The sequence below is a fragment of the Procambarus clarkii genome, chromosome 61, assembly GCF_040958095.1.
Source record: "Procambarus clarkii isolate CNS0578487 chromosome 61, FALCON_Pclarkii_2.0, whole genome shotgun sequence".
In the NCBI taxonomy this organism is placed as follows: Eukaryota; Metazoa; Arthropoda; class Malacostraca; order Decapoda; family Cambaridae; genus Procambarus; species Procambarus clarkii.
In genome coordinates, this window is record NC_091210.1 from 17734578 (window position 1) to 17752277 (window position 17700).

Consider the following 17700-nt stretch of genomic DNA (forward strand, 5'->3'; position numbering starts at 1 on the left):
CTTATGGGTATCGTAAGCAAATGGGGTAGGTGTTAAACCATATTACTGCATACTTATGGGAATCGTTAGCTATGCGGCAGAGTTAATATATTAATGATGAAGCACATTACGATTGGTTATCATAAGCGATGCGCTATTTTGTATATCGAGGGATATCTTTCAAGCGATATTGCTCTTTACCCGATTAGATTCAACCCAGATTTAATATTATTCTTCTGTTTCGTATATGAGCAGTAAAAATACTACAGTCAGTATTAAATAAATTTTGTGCTTTTTATCTAATTTGCATTTTCTACTCCATTTTTCTGACTGAGCAAATACAATCTAAAAATTCGACAAACAGGAAAAAGATGTTATTTCAAGTCCAGGTGAAAAAGAAATGGCTGTTGTATATTAGAAGACACGGTCAAAATAGTTTGCCCTTTCGTCTAACAAATGTATAAACATTTTAGGAGGTGGACATGATGCTTGGTCCAATGGGCATCAGCTGGGAAAGAGCTTCAGCGGTAGACATGAGTATTCCTCTGTTCCACGACCAACAGGTGATCGCGTACTCGCGCCCCAAGCTGGAGTCTGACCTGGCAGGCTTCGTCAAACCTTTCACTCCCATGGTGAGCTAATGGCATCAGATATTTTATTACCTCTTCACTCATTGAGTGCTGCTTTCATCTGACCTTTCACGTCTCTGGTGAGCTGCCTTTATCAGGCCTTACATATCCTTAGTGATCTGCCTTAATGAGACCATTCACATTCATGGCGAGAGATGGAGCTCAAACAGCATATAATATTCACATAGTATTAATTATACAATCCCTTTGAAGTCAATAAATATATATGTAATTTCCTTCATTAAATGAACAAATCCACAAGGGTCGTGACGAGGATCCTCGTTACGGCCCTTGTGGATTTGTTCATTTGATGCATCACGTTAGTGTGATCTCTGTGTGTGATTTCCTTCATTATTCCAGTAGTAGGAGATAGCTCTGATAACCTTACCCAGGTATTTTATTCCATTTGAATATTGTATTTTGGCAACGTATGGAACATGAGCATTAATAACTATTCAGTTGTATACAAATCTTTAAAGATTGGAATGTAGTCAGAGTGAAATAATTTTGAAACATTAAGAATGACGGTAAGAACAGCACTGAAAAATCAAACAAGAAAATATTTTATTGTAATTTTTTAATATGATTCTAAATAAGTGTAATTTTAATATTTTTTTTAATAATAGAGATCGTTTAAAAGAAAAATCTTTACCTCTTTCTGACTATTTAAAAATTTTGCTCTCATAGCTTGTCTGGAAAGTTAAATTTCCCATTTTTATAAACATTTATGTGTGTGGAGGATAAGGGATGTGTGTCTCTGATTCGGAGTTTGATTCTATCAAACACAAGTCATATATCTGTGTTTACTAAGTGTTTACCTGTATTCAAATTGTAATCATTTTGAGAAGGGTTTTGTAATATGTAGTTTTGTATCTTTTGTAATTTTTTGTAATTCTTAGTAGCGTGCGACCGTATGCTTAGTCTCATCAACCTAATCAATTTACATTTCTTTAATATTATGATGCGTATAGCATAAAGATCCAGATCCCTAATGGCGTTTTTTAACTTAAAGAAAGCCACTAGTGTAGTGGCTAACCCATTTATATTCCTTAAAATAAGCTATTTTTTTTCAGGCGACAATTATCGGAATTAACAATCCTTTTTCTCCTAAGACGGCTAGTTTGGCTCCATGTCGGGCTTAATGCCTATCAACTACTGGAGAGTCTGGAGGAGTTGTTAGGCAACTATGAGGGCTTACTGACCAACCAGCTAGTATACTTCTGTCCTGGACATAGTCTAGGACTAACTAAAGCTCTCAGTGTATATATGCACCGAGAAGCGCCGTACACCTCTCGATGTAAACACTGATTTTAAACATTAATTATATTAACACAGAACTAACAATAGCGTGATGCATCAAATGAATAAATCCACAAGAGCTGTGATGAGGTTTCGAACTCACGCCTGGGATGATCTCAAACGCTGCCTCAGTGGACTAGGATGATCTCTGGGATCATCCCAGACGTGAGTTCGAATCCTCATCACGGCCCTTGTGGATTTATTCATTTGATACATCACGCTATTGTGATGTCTGAGTGTATTGAAGTGACGGCGAAGAGGTAGAACAGCTTGTTGCCAGAGCCCGAGTGCATGGGAGAATTGTGTAAAACCTTGGTTTATGTCTCGGAGAGGCTGCAGGATCCGCGTGAAATCTTTTGACCATGTCGTGGCCCAGTCGACTAAGGCAGCGTCTGGGATCATCCCAGGCTTGAGTTCGAACCCTCATCATGGCCCTTGTGGATTTATTCATTAATTATATATTGCTTATTGATCAGCAAAAGCCATAATGTGTCTAGGAAATTTTGTAACTTTGATATATTTAAAAAAAAAAATTTGGAGAAGAATGTTGAAATAAAAAGTATAAAAAAAGTTTCTATACCAGATTTGTTAAATTTTATTTATAATAAATAAAACAGTATGCCGTAAAATTATACACATACAGTTATCTTTAAACTAACGTCAATTTTAAGGAAGTATCCAATTTAAATTCACTAAAATATTGTGAAAATTGCTTGTTATTTACGAGAGTAAAGGTTTATCTTATCTACGGTGAGGCAGATATGGTTGTTAATTGTGCTGACGACCACGCTGGTGTTCATCACCACCTCTGTTTTGCTACTGGCTATCAGCGCGTGGGATTCCACCCGGGTTTCCAAAGGCAGCGCTGATACCACAGGCCGGGCAGCCAGGTCTATTCGTGATCCTGATGGAGGCCTACTCGAGGCCAGCACTGTGACGGGACGGGAGGCGAGGCAGAAGATTCATCACGTGATGCTCTGGACTTATGGCGTGATGGTCGCACAGTGTAAGTGGTGTCGGACTTGGTGTAAGTGGTGTCGGACTTGGTGTAAGTGGTGTCGGACTTGGTGTAAGTGGTGTCGGACTTAGTGTAAGTGGTGTCGGACTTAGTGTAAGTGGTGTCGGACTTAGTGTAAGTGGTGTCGGACTTAGTGTAAGTGGTGTCGGACTTAAGCTGATATTGGTTCTATTCCTGACCCAAGAGTACGTTCAGCATTAGCCTTTGATGATTTATTATAATAATAATACTGAGGATAAGATTTACAATGATTATTACCTATCATTGTAAAGTTAATGATACTAATCATATGTAAAATAACAGTAATTAGTATTATGTATTATTACTAATATTATTTTTAATAATATTACCTATAATATAGTATAATTAAGTATAATTCTGGCCTTACCTTGCGGTTACCTTGCGATGATTTCGGGGCTCAACGTCCCCGCGGCCCGGTCCTCGACCAGGCCTCCTGGTTGCTGGACTGATGAACCAGGCTGTTGGACGCGGCTGCTCGCAGCCTGACGTATGAATCACAGCCTGGTTATTCAGATAAAATCATTATACACATACTGACCGAATTCACTAGGAGTAGTATGCAATAAAGTAATAATGAAACAATGTAGATATTTAAGATATAGTTAACCATTGTGTCCTGATAGACTTATTAAGTGTAGTCATATAGAGTACACGCTATGTAAAGTACAGGTTACATTAAGTAAACAAAACCTAAATTACATGCAACATTGAGTACATATTACCCAAAAAAATTCAAGTGACATGAAGCACAGGTGAATAAATATGAGGCGATGGGGCTAAGCAGTTGTGTATATTGGTAGCTTTAAGATGGGCATCACACAGCCACACGGAGAAGGTGTTGGGATGTTTCTGGCTCGTCACAGCGTTCATAGTCTCCACCGTCTACACCGGTAACCTCATGGCTATGATCATCATTCCGAAGGTACTTCTTAAAGAGTTTTGGAAACCCAAATGTTAGAATCCTGTCAAGTACAGGAGAGTTAAGTTCACTATACAATCCTACTGACCAACCAGAGAGTACACTTTAAACTAAAGTTTTTTTTTCTTATTATTAATTTATCGTTTAAATATTTAAAATCAATATATCTAATTTTAACTATTTTTCAGTAGTAATAAAAACTTTTGTTTAGAAGTGTGAAAAAACATTCTCTAATATGAATTTTGATTCATTTGTTCGTGTTCAACTTCTTAAAAATTGAGAGTACCCATTATAATATAGTAGTTAGATATGAATACATAACAACTTCTTAACACGTAATTCTGTTGTTGTTGTAGGTGAATATTCCATTCTCCAACTTAGAAGAAATGACCGAGCAGACAAAAGTTCCCTATATATTGATGGGAGGCAGTGTCGTCTATGAGACAATGAAGGTATGAGGGAGGGAGAAAAGTAGAACAAGATATATATATATATATATATATATATATATATATATATATATATATATATATATATATATATATATATATATATATATATATATATATATATATATAGAGAGAGAGAGAGAGAGAGAGAGAGAGAGAGAGAGAGAGAGAGAGAGAGAGAGAGAGAGAGAGAGAGAGAGAGAGAGAGCGAGAGAGAGAGAGAGAGAGAGAGAGAGAGAGAGAGAGAGAGAGAGAGAGAGAGCGAGAGAGAGAGAGAGAGAGAGAGAGAGAGAGAGAGAGAGAGAGAGAGAGAGAGAGAGAGAGAGAGAGAGAAGAAGAATACATTTTCATGTAACCTGGCAACTCTTTTAAGGCTACCTATACCATATATAAATATTAAGGTTTACCTAAACAATATATCAATATTGTACAGGCAGTCCTTTTCGTAAATGCATTTACCAAAGAAAAATACATATTGCCACATTTTCATCGTTAATATAATCGAAGGTAATGTTTATATTACCATCCATTTTATGTGTGAGGCGGCAGATAAGAGCTCGTTGTTCGGGAGGACATGGGACAGGAAGAGAGCAGCATCCTGGACTTATGAGGAGGGCGTGAGGAAGATCATGATAGATGGCTATGCTATCATAGTCGACCAGACCACCATACTTGGCATATTACACAACTCCTTCTCTAAGGTATTTAGGAAATATTCAAGAGAAGTGTATGTTGTAATGTATTGTGCAGTCTCAGAGAAGGAAAAAAAGGGGAGAGGGAGAACGAGAGAGAGAGAGAGAGAGAGAGAGAGAGAGAGAGAGAGAGAGAGAGAGAGAGAGAGAGAGAGAGAGAGAGAGAGAGAGATGATCCAGTTATTATCTGTGTGCATTTGTAGACCTCTCGGATGGGTAGTAATGTGTCTCCATTATTCTGTGTTCTTGCTTCTGGACATCTTTGATTTGATTTGTGTCCCCATTCTTCTGTGTGTGTGTGTGTGTGTGTGTGTGTGTGTGTGTGTGTGTGTGTGTGTGTGTGTGTGTGTTTGTGGACATCTACTATATGCTAGAAAAAAGTGTTGGTTTCCGAGGTGAAATTTATGCCAGTTTTGCAGAGGCTGGTCAATAGGATAGGAACCTTAGTAACACGTTCTCAGAGTGCTAGAGTGCAAGCCTCTTTGTGTTGGTTGCTGTTAGTAAAATATCGTTGACTTAATCAACCAGAGCGCCCTCTGTACTTGTCTGTGAAAGACCCAAACAGCGGTTCATATATTTTATGCATCATCCAATAGAGCAAATAATCTTCAAATTTTATATAACACGAATCATTATATGCTATTGTAAGTTAACGTGAAGTCGAAGTAGTTATTAAGGGTTCATATTATATCAGTTGATCACGGGCTTTTCACAGTGTATATATATTGATCAAAGTATTTGTTAAACATTTTTGTATATTGATCCCCTGATATGTTACCCATCATATTATTATAATACACATGTTCACACTCTGTATATATACACTGACCCTTCAATATATTCTCCCCCGTGCAAAATAGAAGTTCTATAGTAATTATTTTTGCACTAAAAGCGTTTTCATGTAACCTTATAATTCTAGATAGTATCCAACACCATATGGTTGCAGGCAGCGACGTGTCCACTGTGGATGACTCGGGAGGTGATACTAAGTTATATGCTGAGTTTGAGCTTCAATAAGAACACTTCTCTCAAGGCTCGCGTCGACCCGGTGTGAGTTCTTCCTGTATACTAGCTTCGATACTCTACCCTATGTCACGACAGCTGGCTGCTGTATGTCTTCCATGTCAGCCTGGCAACTCTCCCCTCTGTCACCACAGCTGGCTACTGTGTATTTTCCCTACTAACCTGACAACCACCCCCCATCTTTTTCCACCAACTGTTGACAGGAAAGGCACCATTAATTCCACCCCGTCCCTTCCAAAATCCTTATTCTGACCCGTCCTTCAAGCTTTATAGGCGTAATGGCATGGCGCTTTCCCTTGATAACTCACTGCCCTCATCCATTAGTGCATCCGGCCTTGGCTCTACTCCCATATCTGACCACAACCAAATTGACTATTTGAGGTTTTTCTTAACATTCCCTTCATTCATTTATTCATTAAAAAAATTGCTTTCTTCTGAATAAAGTTTAATTAATTCACGTTCAACATTTTTACCAGTAGTTTATGGTTGAGGAAAGTTAATAGTCAATATTTTGTCAGAAATTTTTAAAATTGCACGGGGGAAAACAAAAAACTTAATTACGCAAATTGTATTCTATATCACAATGTATATTGCCCACTAGGAAATCCTTATTCTTACAGAAAAGCTGATCTTACTATCAATTTTAAATCATTATATATAATGTCAAAGACATATGAATGTAAATTTTGTGTTTCTGGAGCCTGTTGTGTTCTTTTACAACACAGACCAAATCTATCCCATCGCTGTTGTAGTCAAAGGTGTATGTTGTATGTATGCCGTCTGCGACAGGATACAGCGGCTGCGGGAGGGAGGTTTGGTGGAGTACTGGCTGCGGCAACAGCTGCGGAACTCCACCCACTGTCTCACACCTCCGGGATCCGAACCCATTGAGCAGCGCGTTCTTCAGCTCCGGGACTTTTACGGTGTTTTCTCCCTCCTTGGTTTCGGTAAAAAGCTGTCATGATTGCTGACAGGAATTATCGTTCCTAAATGCAGTTTCAATATAGTTTTACTGATATTTAACACAGTAATCCCTATTTACACGCACAACCCTACATTCAACTATATTAATTGACTGTGTGTGTGTGGGTGTGTGTGTGTGTGTGTGTGGACTCATTAAGTTGTATTCACTCAGTTGTGCTTGCGGGGGATGAGCTCTGGCTCTTTGGTCCCGCCTTTCAACCATTCTTCTTCTGGTGTACAAATTTATGTGCTTCTCATTCTCCATCATATGTACATTTGAAACTGTGTATGGAGTTTCACCACATCACTTCCTAGTGCATTCCATTTACTAACTACTCTGACACTGAAAAAGTTCTTTCATATGTCTCTGTGGTTCATTTGGGTACTCAGCTTCCACCTGTGTCCCCTTGTGCGTGTGCCACCCGTATTCAATAATCCATCCTTGTCCACCCTGTCAATTACCCTGAGAATTTTTGTTGTGGTGATCATGTCTCCCAGAGCTCTTTTTGTCTTCTAGCGACGTGAGGTACAGTTCACTCAGCCTTTCCTCGTAACTCATGCCTCTTAGTTCTAGAACTAGTCTAGTGGCATACCTCTGAACTTTTTCCATCTTCGTATTCTGCTTGATAAAGTAAGGGATCCATGCTGGGACCTCATACTCCAGGATTGGTCTTACATACGTGGTATACAAGGTTCTGAATGATTCCTTTCACACGATTCTGAAAGCAGTTTTGTTGTTAGCCAGCCTCGCATACGCCGCCGACGTTATTATTTTGATGTGGGCTTCAGGAGACAGGGTTGGCGTGATATCAACTCTTAGATCAATCTCTCTGTCCGTTTCGTGAAAGACCTCATCTCACATTCGTTATCCAGTGTCTGGATTATTTTCCGGTTAGAACACGCAACAGCGACGTAACCCAAGTAATTATTCCTTGTTTCCTTATCTTATATCTTTATTTAAATTACCAATATTTCCTCTGATATAGCTGGCATATATATAGGATTACTGCTATTATTGCAAGTGCCCTTTGACAGGAACAATTGAAGAGGAAACAGAATAGTAACCAAGTACTCAGTACATGAATTGGGGGCCAGCCACACCCACAATGTGTATTGACTGGCTTGTTCATCCGTGTTCTTACTGGTTGTCTAGGACTAAATCAGCCACATAAGATAAGGCCTCCCAATTTTAATTACTAATATATGTAGTTTAATACTGTAGTGAATGTCTGCTAATTAATAATTTTGATTGACTGCATATTAACCATAAAACCCCCAAATGTGCAGGGAGTCGATTTGTGAGAATTTGCAGAAATGCAGTGCACTCCATCATACAATTTCCTATTGAAATATATAAATTAACGTAAAATACGAGTTATATATAAATTCATATAAATTAAAGTATAAATCTCACAGGTCAATTCCCCACAAGGCCCTCATCCAGTAGAGAACCTTCCCTTTCACTCCAGCTATGCATCTCCTGCTTGTGGATTAGTCTCTTGTGTGGTTCTGTGTCCAAGGCTTTATGGCAATCCAAAAATATGCAGTCTGCCCAGCCCTCTCTTTCTTGCCAGATTTTTGTTGCCTGATCATAGAATTCAGTTAATCCTGTGAGGCATGATTTGCCATCCCTGAACCCATGCTGATGTTGTGTTACAAAGTTTTTTCTCTCCAAATGTTCAACTATCTTTTTTCGCACTATCTTCTTCATCATCTTGCATGGTATGCAAGTAACGGGCACTGACCTGTAGTTCAGCGTCTCCTGTCTATCACTCTGCTTGAATATCGGGACTACATTAGCCGTCTTCTAAATTTTTGGCAGTTCACCTGTTGCAAGTGATTTGTTAAACACCATGGAATGTGGCAGGCCGAGAGCTTCTGCTCCTTTCTTCAGTATCCTTTGTGAAATTCCATCTGGGCCTATAGCCTTTGTTACATCCAACTCTTCAAGATGCTTCCTCACCTCTCCACTGGTAATCCTTAACTCATCTAGTGGTGTTTGATTAGATAGTCCCTCTCTAATCTCTGGGACTTCCCCTTGCTCTACTATGAAGACCTCCTAGAATTTCTTACTGAGTTCCTCACACACTTTCTTGTCGTTTATAGGGAATCTGTCTGCCCCTGCCAAATTTTTGGCAGTTCGCCTGTTACCAGTGACTTGTTGTACACTTTGGAGAGTGGTAGGCACAGAGCCTCTGCTCCTTCCTTAAGGATCCATGGTGAGATTCCATGTGTATGTGTGTGTGTGTGTGTGTGTGTGTGTGTGTGTGTGTGTGTGTGTGTGTGTGTGTGTGTGTGTGTGTGTGTGTGTGTGTGTTTTTCAATGTGTGTGTTTGTGTTTGTATATATGTATGTAAATTTGTGTTCTATTTTCATACTGATTTCCTATTACTCCGTCAGGAATTGGCTTGTCTCTAGCGGCGTTCATACTTGAGGTGCTGCTGTTCCACTTACGCTCTCAGGAATATCCTTTAGCCCATCCAAGAGCCCAAACTATTAAGTCCGTCCTCCCGTGTATCCAAGCCCACATGCCACCAAACAGGCGATAAAGAAGCAAGCCTATCTACCACCACTGGACCCTCTCCAAGACTGAACATTCTAAACTCTGCTTAACATAATGCAAAAATAATTATTATATAAATCAAACTAATATATATGTATGGAAGTTTTCTTTGATTTGCCTCTCGTGCAATGTATATTGTTATGACCATTTATTTTATTTTTTAATTACTATCATGCCTGGATATATATTGAATTGTTCCGTTATTGAGATATATAAGTATATTCACAGTCAATTTTGTTTTGTTTGCCAACGAAACGCGGAAAAGTTACAGTGTTGGGCGCTTTAAACGTAGGGGAAGGCTGGTAGTGCAAGGGAAGCTGCTTAAGTGAGGGAATCTGATAAGGTCGGCGAAGCTGGTGACGCGGGGAGGTTAACATTGCTGAAGCTGTTAACATGGGTGAAGCTGTTAAACGTAGGAAAAGTCCCACACATGCACACCCGCACATACAGACTCACAAACACACACACACTCATAAAACAAACACACACACACACCTCCGTGCGTGCCCATCTCCTCACACACACACACACACACACTCACACACACCTCCGTGCGTGCCCATCTCCTCACACACACACACACACACACACACACCCTCCCATTCAACCTAATTAACGGTGCATTAGCGGAAGAAAAACGGTTTACATATGAATATTTTTCCCTTAATTATGCCAAAAGCAATTGTGCAGCGAATTTCAAACAACCGTGAGGCAAATTTACGAGGTTAACGAGGACATCTGAGAGACCAGGGAAGAGAACCGTCAGTTATATTCCTCTGAGGAAAGTTCCAAGTCTGTAGGAACGTAACTGCCTGATGCAGAAAATAACTCACAATTTACCTGACTGGAAATTATTTTGACCAAAGTGACGACGTTTCGGCCAGTATCAGGATGTGATAAAAGTCAAGGATGAGTAAGGGTCCAGGATGAGTAAGGGTCTATGATGAGTAAGAGTCCAGGATGAGTAAGGTACTATGATGGGTAAGGGTCCATGATGAGTAAGGGTCCAGGATGAGCATAGGTCCAGGATGAGTAAGAGTCCAGGATGAGTAGGGGTCCAGAATGAGTAAGGGTCCAGGATGAGTAAGGGTCCAGGATGAGTAAGGGTCCAGGATGAGTAAGGGGTCTAGGATGATTAAAGGTCCAGGATGAGTAAAGGTCCAGGATGAGTAAGGGTCCAGGATGAGTAAGGGTCCAGGATGAGTAAGGGTCCAGGATGAGTAAGGTCTAGGATGAGTAAAGGTCCAGGTCGTGATAACAGTTCTGGTCAGACCGAAACTCCTACTTCTCCAGCTTCCCCTACTGCCCTTACTCTCCTTCTGCTCCACTCTATTCATCTCCACCTCCCTCTGTTCCTGTCTCCTAGACAGACAGATATTCTTAAAATACATACAAATTAGCTCTGTGTTTGTTTCTTAAAATATTGACACATTTTGATATAAAGCTTAAATATTGTACCAGCTTTAGTAAAGCTTTTTGTTTTATACTGAGCGTCCTCGCCCCGACAGTGGGAAACAGTAGCATAATTTCAAAGCTTTTCTTTAAAATTTTAAACTCAGACATCAAACAATTGTCTTTGAAAATTAAGGTGGTTGGGTCAGAAGTCTACATTTGTTAGTCCATAGCTGAAGGATTTCGTTTTCTCTTCTCCCGTGCTAGCTGTAATTTTCTGTTACGTTTAGACATGTTATGGGAGACTTGCAAATTTAATATGAGATAAGAATGTAATTGATTAAAATTCCATTGTCGCAAATGGCAAGACTCTAATGTTATCAAAGTTCCTTCTTGGTGCGAGATTACTAGAGAGATAAAGCGGCGTATAGCCAGTCAGTGGTACTTTTCAGCCCCCTATATGTTGTACAAAGAAGTCTGTACAATGGATAGAGACCATTTTGGTTAAAGTGAAAATACTGATCTATAATATTATAGAGAATGCTGTCTGTCTGACAGTTCAAAGTTGCAGGTTAGACGCTTGAAGTAGGCTCACCAAAATTTGTCGGAGGAATGGTCTTCTGTACGGGACGGAGATTGATTGGGGTAGGTCTAAGGTGACGGCTTTAGGAAATATTTATAATTATAAAGAACACTGCGCTATTTTCTGAGTGAAGTGTGAAAATTAAGTGCAAAATATGGCGTGTAACAAACGTAGAGTGTGTAATCACGTGTTTATTTTCGTGATATACACACGTAGAGTGTGTAATATAATAATTATGCAGTAGGTTTTTATGATTTATTCAGATCAGAAACCTATGTTGATGGGCAGCACACAACGTCCACAGACTGTATTCACCTAGTTTTATTCACCTAGTTGTGTTTGCCGGGGTTGAGCTTTGCTCTTTCGGCCCGCCTCTCAACTGTCAATCAACTGATTACTAACTACTTTATTTTTCACACCACACACACGCACACACCCCTGGAAGCAGCCCGTGACAGCTGACTAACTCCAAGGTACCTATTTACTGCTAGGTAACAGGGGCATTCAGGGTGAAAGAAACTTTTACCCGTTTGTTTCTGCCTGGTGCGGGAACTGTGCGACACAGTGGTTGCCAGGATCAGGTTGGGTTACCGTTACCTGTGGCAGGTGGCTATAGGTGATGGATCTCCCAATCCTGAGCATTCCAGGTGCAAACTCTGTGAGCAGGAACTGCGGCATGATCTCCCACACTACATCACCGAATGCCCAGTTATTAGACCATTCAGACCCGTTGGCATGAGGTACATTGAGTTTTGCAATTACTTTATTCACTCTCGTGTTCTTGAAGATATCTTCATATTGCACCCAAAATTTGCCAGTGTAGGCTACTAAACATATGAGGCTGTATGCCTAACCATCCTGAGATTGGGAATTTTAGTATCACTGTTACCTTATTCACTCTTGTGTTGATGATATCCTCAGAATGCATAAGGAGTCTGCCGATGCCGACTGCTTATCACATGTCTCGGTATGACTAACCATTCTGTGTGATGGGGATTTTTTAGCATCACGTAGCTACCTTTTTGACACACTGTACTCCCTTTCATATAGTCTAGGGTAGCTACACAAATGCACATGTATCGAAATGTGTTAATAAAATTAAAAAAAAAATAAACATTCTTAGTTCCTTAAAGTTCTTTCGTTGATGGATAAATGTAGGGACAGGCAGATTGATACAAAGATATATGTTTGGAAAAAATTATGATTGATGGATAGATGGATGGAACCATTGATGGAAAGAAGGATGCATACATAAATTGATGGATGGGTAGACATATAGTTAGAGGGGATACGTAGATGGATGGATAGATGGTAAGATAAATGAATAGATAAAAGGATGGATAGATACATAGAAGATAAACTAATAGATAAATTTATAGAAAGATGGACGGAACGATAGATGAATACATAGATGGATGTTTAGAGAGCTGGATAGATACATTGAGAGATTAATGGATTATGGATGAATGGACAGATAGATTGATGAACGGATATATATATATATATATATATATATATATATATATATATATATATATATATATATATATATATATATATATATATATATATATATATATATATATATATACAGAGAAGATTTATATCTAGAGTGACATTTACATGGATGGATGAAAATGAAGATGAATACATAGATTGGTGAATAGAGAAATGGATGGATAGAGAGGTGGACGGGTATTAATAAAAGTATGGATGGAACAGACTAAGAGACAGATGAATATGTAGATTGAAAAAAAAATAGATGAATAGATGGAAGACAGACCTGTCCCCCACCCCCTCTGCGTGTGTATTAAAATACACTTGTATGATGTATATCGTATTAGTGCTTCTCTGTATCGTGATGTATAGCATTTTAGGCTACTGTCTCGTCTGGATGTGTCAGTAACTTTCTTAAATATGTTTTTTTATCTAACTATTCATCCTCTGTACCGTGTACTACTGAATATTTCAGATATAATAATAATAGTAATAATAATAATAATAATAATAATAATAATAATAATAATAATAATAATAATAATAATAATAAACTAAAAAATAATATTATTTATATTATTATTTATATTATTATTATATTTATTTATATTATAAATAACATAAATTAACAAATAATTTTATAATACAAATAAAAGAGTAATCACGTTAGTGTGATTTGTATCAGTATTCACACTGATGTGTTTACTCTCTCTGTGTATTGAAAGAGGAGTGTCAGAGGTAGGACAAGTCCTGGATGACAGAGCCAGAGTGCATGGGGAGGGGGATTGTGGGAAAATCCTGGTCTGGCTTCAGTGGAAGCCTCAGGAAACCTTTGTGTGTTCAGTTGAACACCAGGGTACAATTCTTTTGACCACGTCGTGGCCTAGTGCCTAGTGCGTTGGAACATCCACCGCATTGGTTCGAATCTTCATCACTGTTTTTATGGATTTTTTTTGTGGTTGGCTTTGTTATCGACTCGCAATCAGGAATCCCGGGTTTAATTCCCAAATGGGACCGAAATGATTGTGCTCATGTTCTTTCACCTAATGCACCGGTTCATCTGGAAGTAAATAGAGACTTAGATATTATGTATATACAGTAAATAGAGACCCGAGACCAAGGCAGCTATTGATTTCCAGAAAATCCTTTGGCTAAGGAAAAGAGGTTCAGAGGTAAGCCCTTTTCAACTACCTTTATCATTTTGGATTTAGATTCACTATGGTTAAGCTAATGTACTCCTAGGGAACATTAACTTGTTGACAACTTTCCTGGTTTTCCCATGTGATGTATAACCAAGTATTAGTTGTTGATTGTTGCTGGTATATCTCAGCTTGTAGTGTGATAGTGTTGTTTAATGGGTCATTCAAATTCAGTTCTTTGCAATATTTTATATTGAATTTATGTAATTAAACTTTCATTGCAGTTTTGTAGTGTAATTATTTTTCTCTGCTCTGATTATAAAGCCAAGCATGTATGTGATCGTATATTATATGAATACTTGGGAAGTGGTGTAGACTGCTCGACAAAAAGTGTATTGTATGTTTTTGTGGTTTTGGTTCTGGGTGCACATTTATGACCAGACATATGTATCAGTAGTCTCTTATATGATCGATACATGAATTATCCTAATTAACCTGGTAATTAGTGACCAAACATTTGTACGTATGATTGATATCATAATACAATTTAAAGGTTTCTAATAACTACTATTTATTTATTAGACACCTTTGTCTACTATTTATTTCATGTTAAACTGATATGAACATTTTTTTCCGCTGAACATTCAAGCTAAATGAGACGAGGCAGAAACTGAGGAATCAATTCATATATTAATTTTGTAAAGACGAGTATCCAGCTGGAGGCTACTATGTTTCTCGAAAGAGAAATTGTCTCCTATGAGCCAATAAGTCATCTGCGTTCTCCTTACTTCTGATGTTATGTAAATGTGTAGGTCTTAAAAAGTTCTATTTTCCCTGTAGACCATTTGTAAGAGTTGCTGTGGCTGGAACTCCGGAGAACAAGAGTGAACTATATACATGCATTTACCTTGAATAACAACGAAGAACGGTTAGGAGCAGAGATCGTTACCAGACACAGACAAGCACTACTGGATCTCTCCGAGATGTTTTAGCTCCCGGGAGCTGCCTCCATCACCCAGGTCCTCTCAATGTTTCATTATATTTGTCTCTCTATGCTTCTTTTTCTCTTTTTGTCTCTTTCGTTCCTTACATGCACAGTCCTCCCAGCTTGGTGCCTGCATAGTCCTCCCAGCTTGGTGCCTGCATAGTCCTCCCTGCTTGGTGCCTGCATAGTCCTCCCTGCTTGGTGCCTGCATAGTCCTCCCTGCTTGGTGCCTTCCTTGTGATAATTACTTACCTTCCTAACATATTTGTAATCATTAACTTAAACTTTTTATTACTTTTATCGTGTGTGTGTGTCAAGGTCTATATTACACACAAGCGATGAGCAGCAGCTGTTGTGTGGCGCATTGCCAAGCCTCACGAGGATATATTGTCATTAAACATTCCTGAGACCATTCTTAAAAGTACATAAAGCCAATAAAGCTATAGGAACGTGTAAAGTTTGGACAGAAAAAACGCAGCCTTGGGACAGGGGGTACGTAACCTTGTGACAGGGGATTCGTAGCCTTGGGACAGGGGGGTTCGTAGCCTTGGGACAGGGGGTTCGTAGCCTTGGGACAGGGGGTACGTAACCTTGGGACAGGTGGCTCGTAGCCTTGGGACAGAGGGTTCGTAGCCTTGTGACAGGGGGTTCGTAGCCTTGGGACAGGGGGGTTCGTAGCCTTGGGACAGGGGGTTCGTAGCCTTGGGACAGGGGGTACGTAACCTTGGGACAGGGGGTTCATAGCCTTGGGACAGGAGGTTCGTAGCCTTGGGACAGGGGGTACGTAACCTTGGGACAGGTGGTTCGTAGCCTTGGGACAGGGGGTTCGTAGCCTTGGGACAGGGGGTACGTAACCTTGGGACAGGGGGTTCATAGCCTTGGGACAGGAGGTTCGTAGCCTTGGAACAGGGGGTACGTAACCTTGGGACAGGTGGTTCGTAGCCTTGGGACAGAGGGTTCGTAGCCTTAGGACCGGGGCACGTACCCTTGGGACAGGGGGTACGTACCCTTGGAACGTACCTTGCTGGTAAGGAACTGCACAAATACACTTGAGTTCCCGTTCTAACTTCGGTGTCCGAAGGATGTGTAGTTCCGAGGATGATAATTCTGTCTACTTTCACGATTTTAATTACGTTTAGTAAGATTGCAAATAAAAGTGGATTCGTTAAATGCGATAAAAGAACCCAAGATTAAACAAGGAAGATTTTCTATGGTGTTGAATTATGGATTATTTTTCCCGCGAGCAGTTTTCCTTGCAAGCATGCAAGCAATTTTTATTTTGTATCTGTAAACACAAGCAGAGACTGAACACCATTGTTTAAACTGTGACTTGAGAGCATTGTCTCGTTCACTGTAATGATCGCATCATCACACAAAGTATTGAGGACGTCTGACAGAGAAGATGGGTAAGAACAGAGACTTGTATCTGCATACAAGTACACTTTAACCTCACGTACAAGCCATCCCTCGTCAATTTATGGGACTCCTGCCCTTCGCTCCCTGCCGCCATGTCCCAAAGCGCACGTTTAAGCAAACTTTACTGACCATTTTACGAGTGTAAATTCCCTTCATTTCTCAAGGAAACTCAATTAGACAAAGTGCATATTCTAACAACGGCGAGAAGCGGCGATATAAAGCGAACTTTTCACGGGCTCGAACTGTCGTTCTTTACATTTTCAGTCCTGGTAACGTTCCGTTCATGGATTTTTATTATTCCTATCTTTTTTTTAAGCAGAGACACCATAAACAGGAGAGAAAGGTGGAGGTGGAACTCGGTACCATTATAACATCTTAAGCACAATGCAAGATTCAGGGAAGATATTTGTGTCAAACTGAATAAAGAAGAATGTTTAAGATCGCCTCAGAGCAGAGATGCAACACCATCTGATAAGTGCAAGATAATATGATATGCCAAGCCAATAGTGATCTGGTTAATTAATTCGTTTGAAACTTGGGTGGAACCATTGCAGATGCATTTATTAAATGCATCTGCAATTTATGTTCCAGGCCTGGGTGTTTTCTGTTCAGTGCCTACGTAATGTCTACTGAGACAAATATCTATCTATCCGGAAGCTCTCGTATGCAGAACAAGTCCTGAAAGTTTGTATGAATGCTCAAGTGAGAACGATTGTGATATGTCTCATGTGTGTAAAGCCACATAAGGGCATGCATATGGGCTATGTGTGCTACAATACACCTAGCAGTAGTGATGCCTGCTTGCACACACATTAGGGCATACTGAAGCACTCTGCATGAGCACGGGAGGGCATATTTATGCGCACTCAATGAGCACATTTGTGCCTAGTTATGTATTCTGTGTGAGCACATCAAGGCATGTGCATTATGCATGAGCACCTGAAGACATACGTTTAACCCACATGAAGATATCAGGGCATAATCATAAACCGTCAAAGCGCTTAGCTAGGAATATTTATTCACCGTGCAAGAGTACATTAAGGCATACTTATGCACTTGTATATCATTAAGGCATACTTATGCACCTGTATATCATTAAGGCATACTTATGCACCTGTATATCATTAAGGCAT

At 39.6% G+C, this 17700-nt stretch overlaps 1 protein-coding gene across 2 annotated transcripts; it reads left to right on the forward strand.

The window, feature by feature from the left end:
- Nucleotides 1-471: 471 nt before the first annotated feature.
- Nucleotides 472-9774, forward strand: LOC123774261 (glutamate receptor ionotropic, kainate 2-like). 2 transcript variants are annotated; one of them, XM_069307749.1, is made up of 8 exons: nt 472-611; nt 2667-2913; nt 3747-3868; nt 4222-4317; nt 4857-5015; nt 5926-6056; nt 6819-6976; nt 9393-9774. In XM_069307749.1, exons 1-8 carry the CDS (start codon nt 477-479, stop codon nt 9539-9541), a joined length of 1197 nt encoding a protein of 398 aa, XP_069163850.1. In that variant the 5' UTR covers nt 472-476; the 3' UTR covers nt 9542-9774. The 2 variants fall into 2 exon arrangements, with proteins under 2 accessions (XP_069163850.1, XP_045624367.2); XM_045768411.2 differs by having other exon boundaries at nt 5953-6056.
- The last annotated feature ends 7926 nt before the right edge of the window (nt 9775-17700 follow it).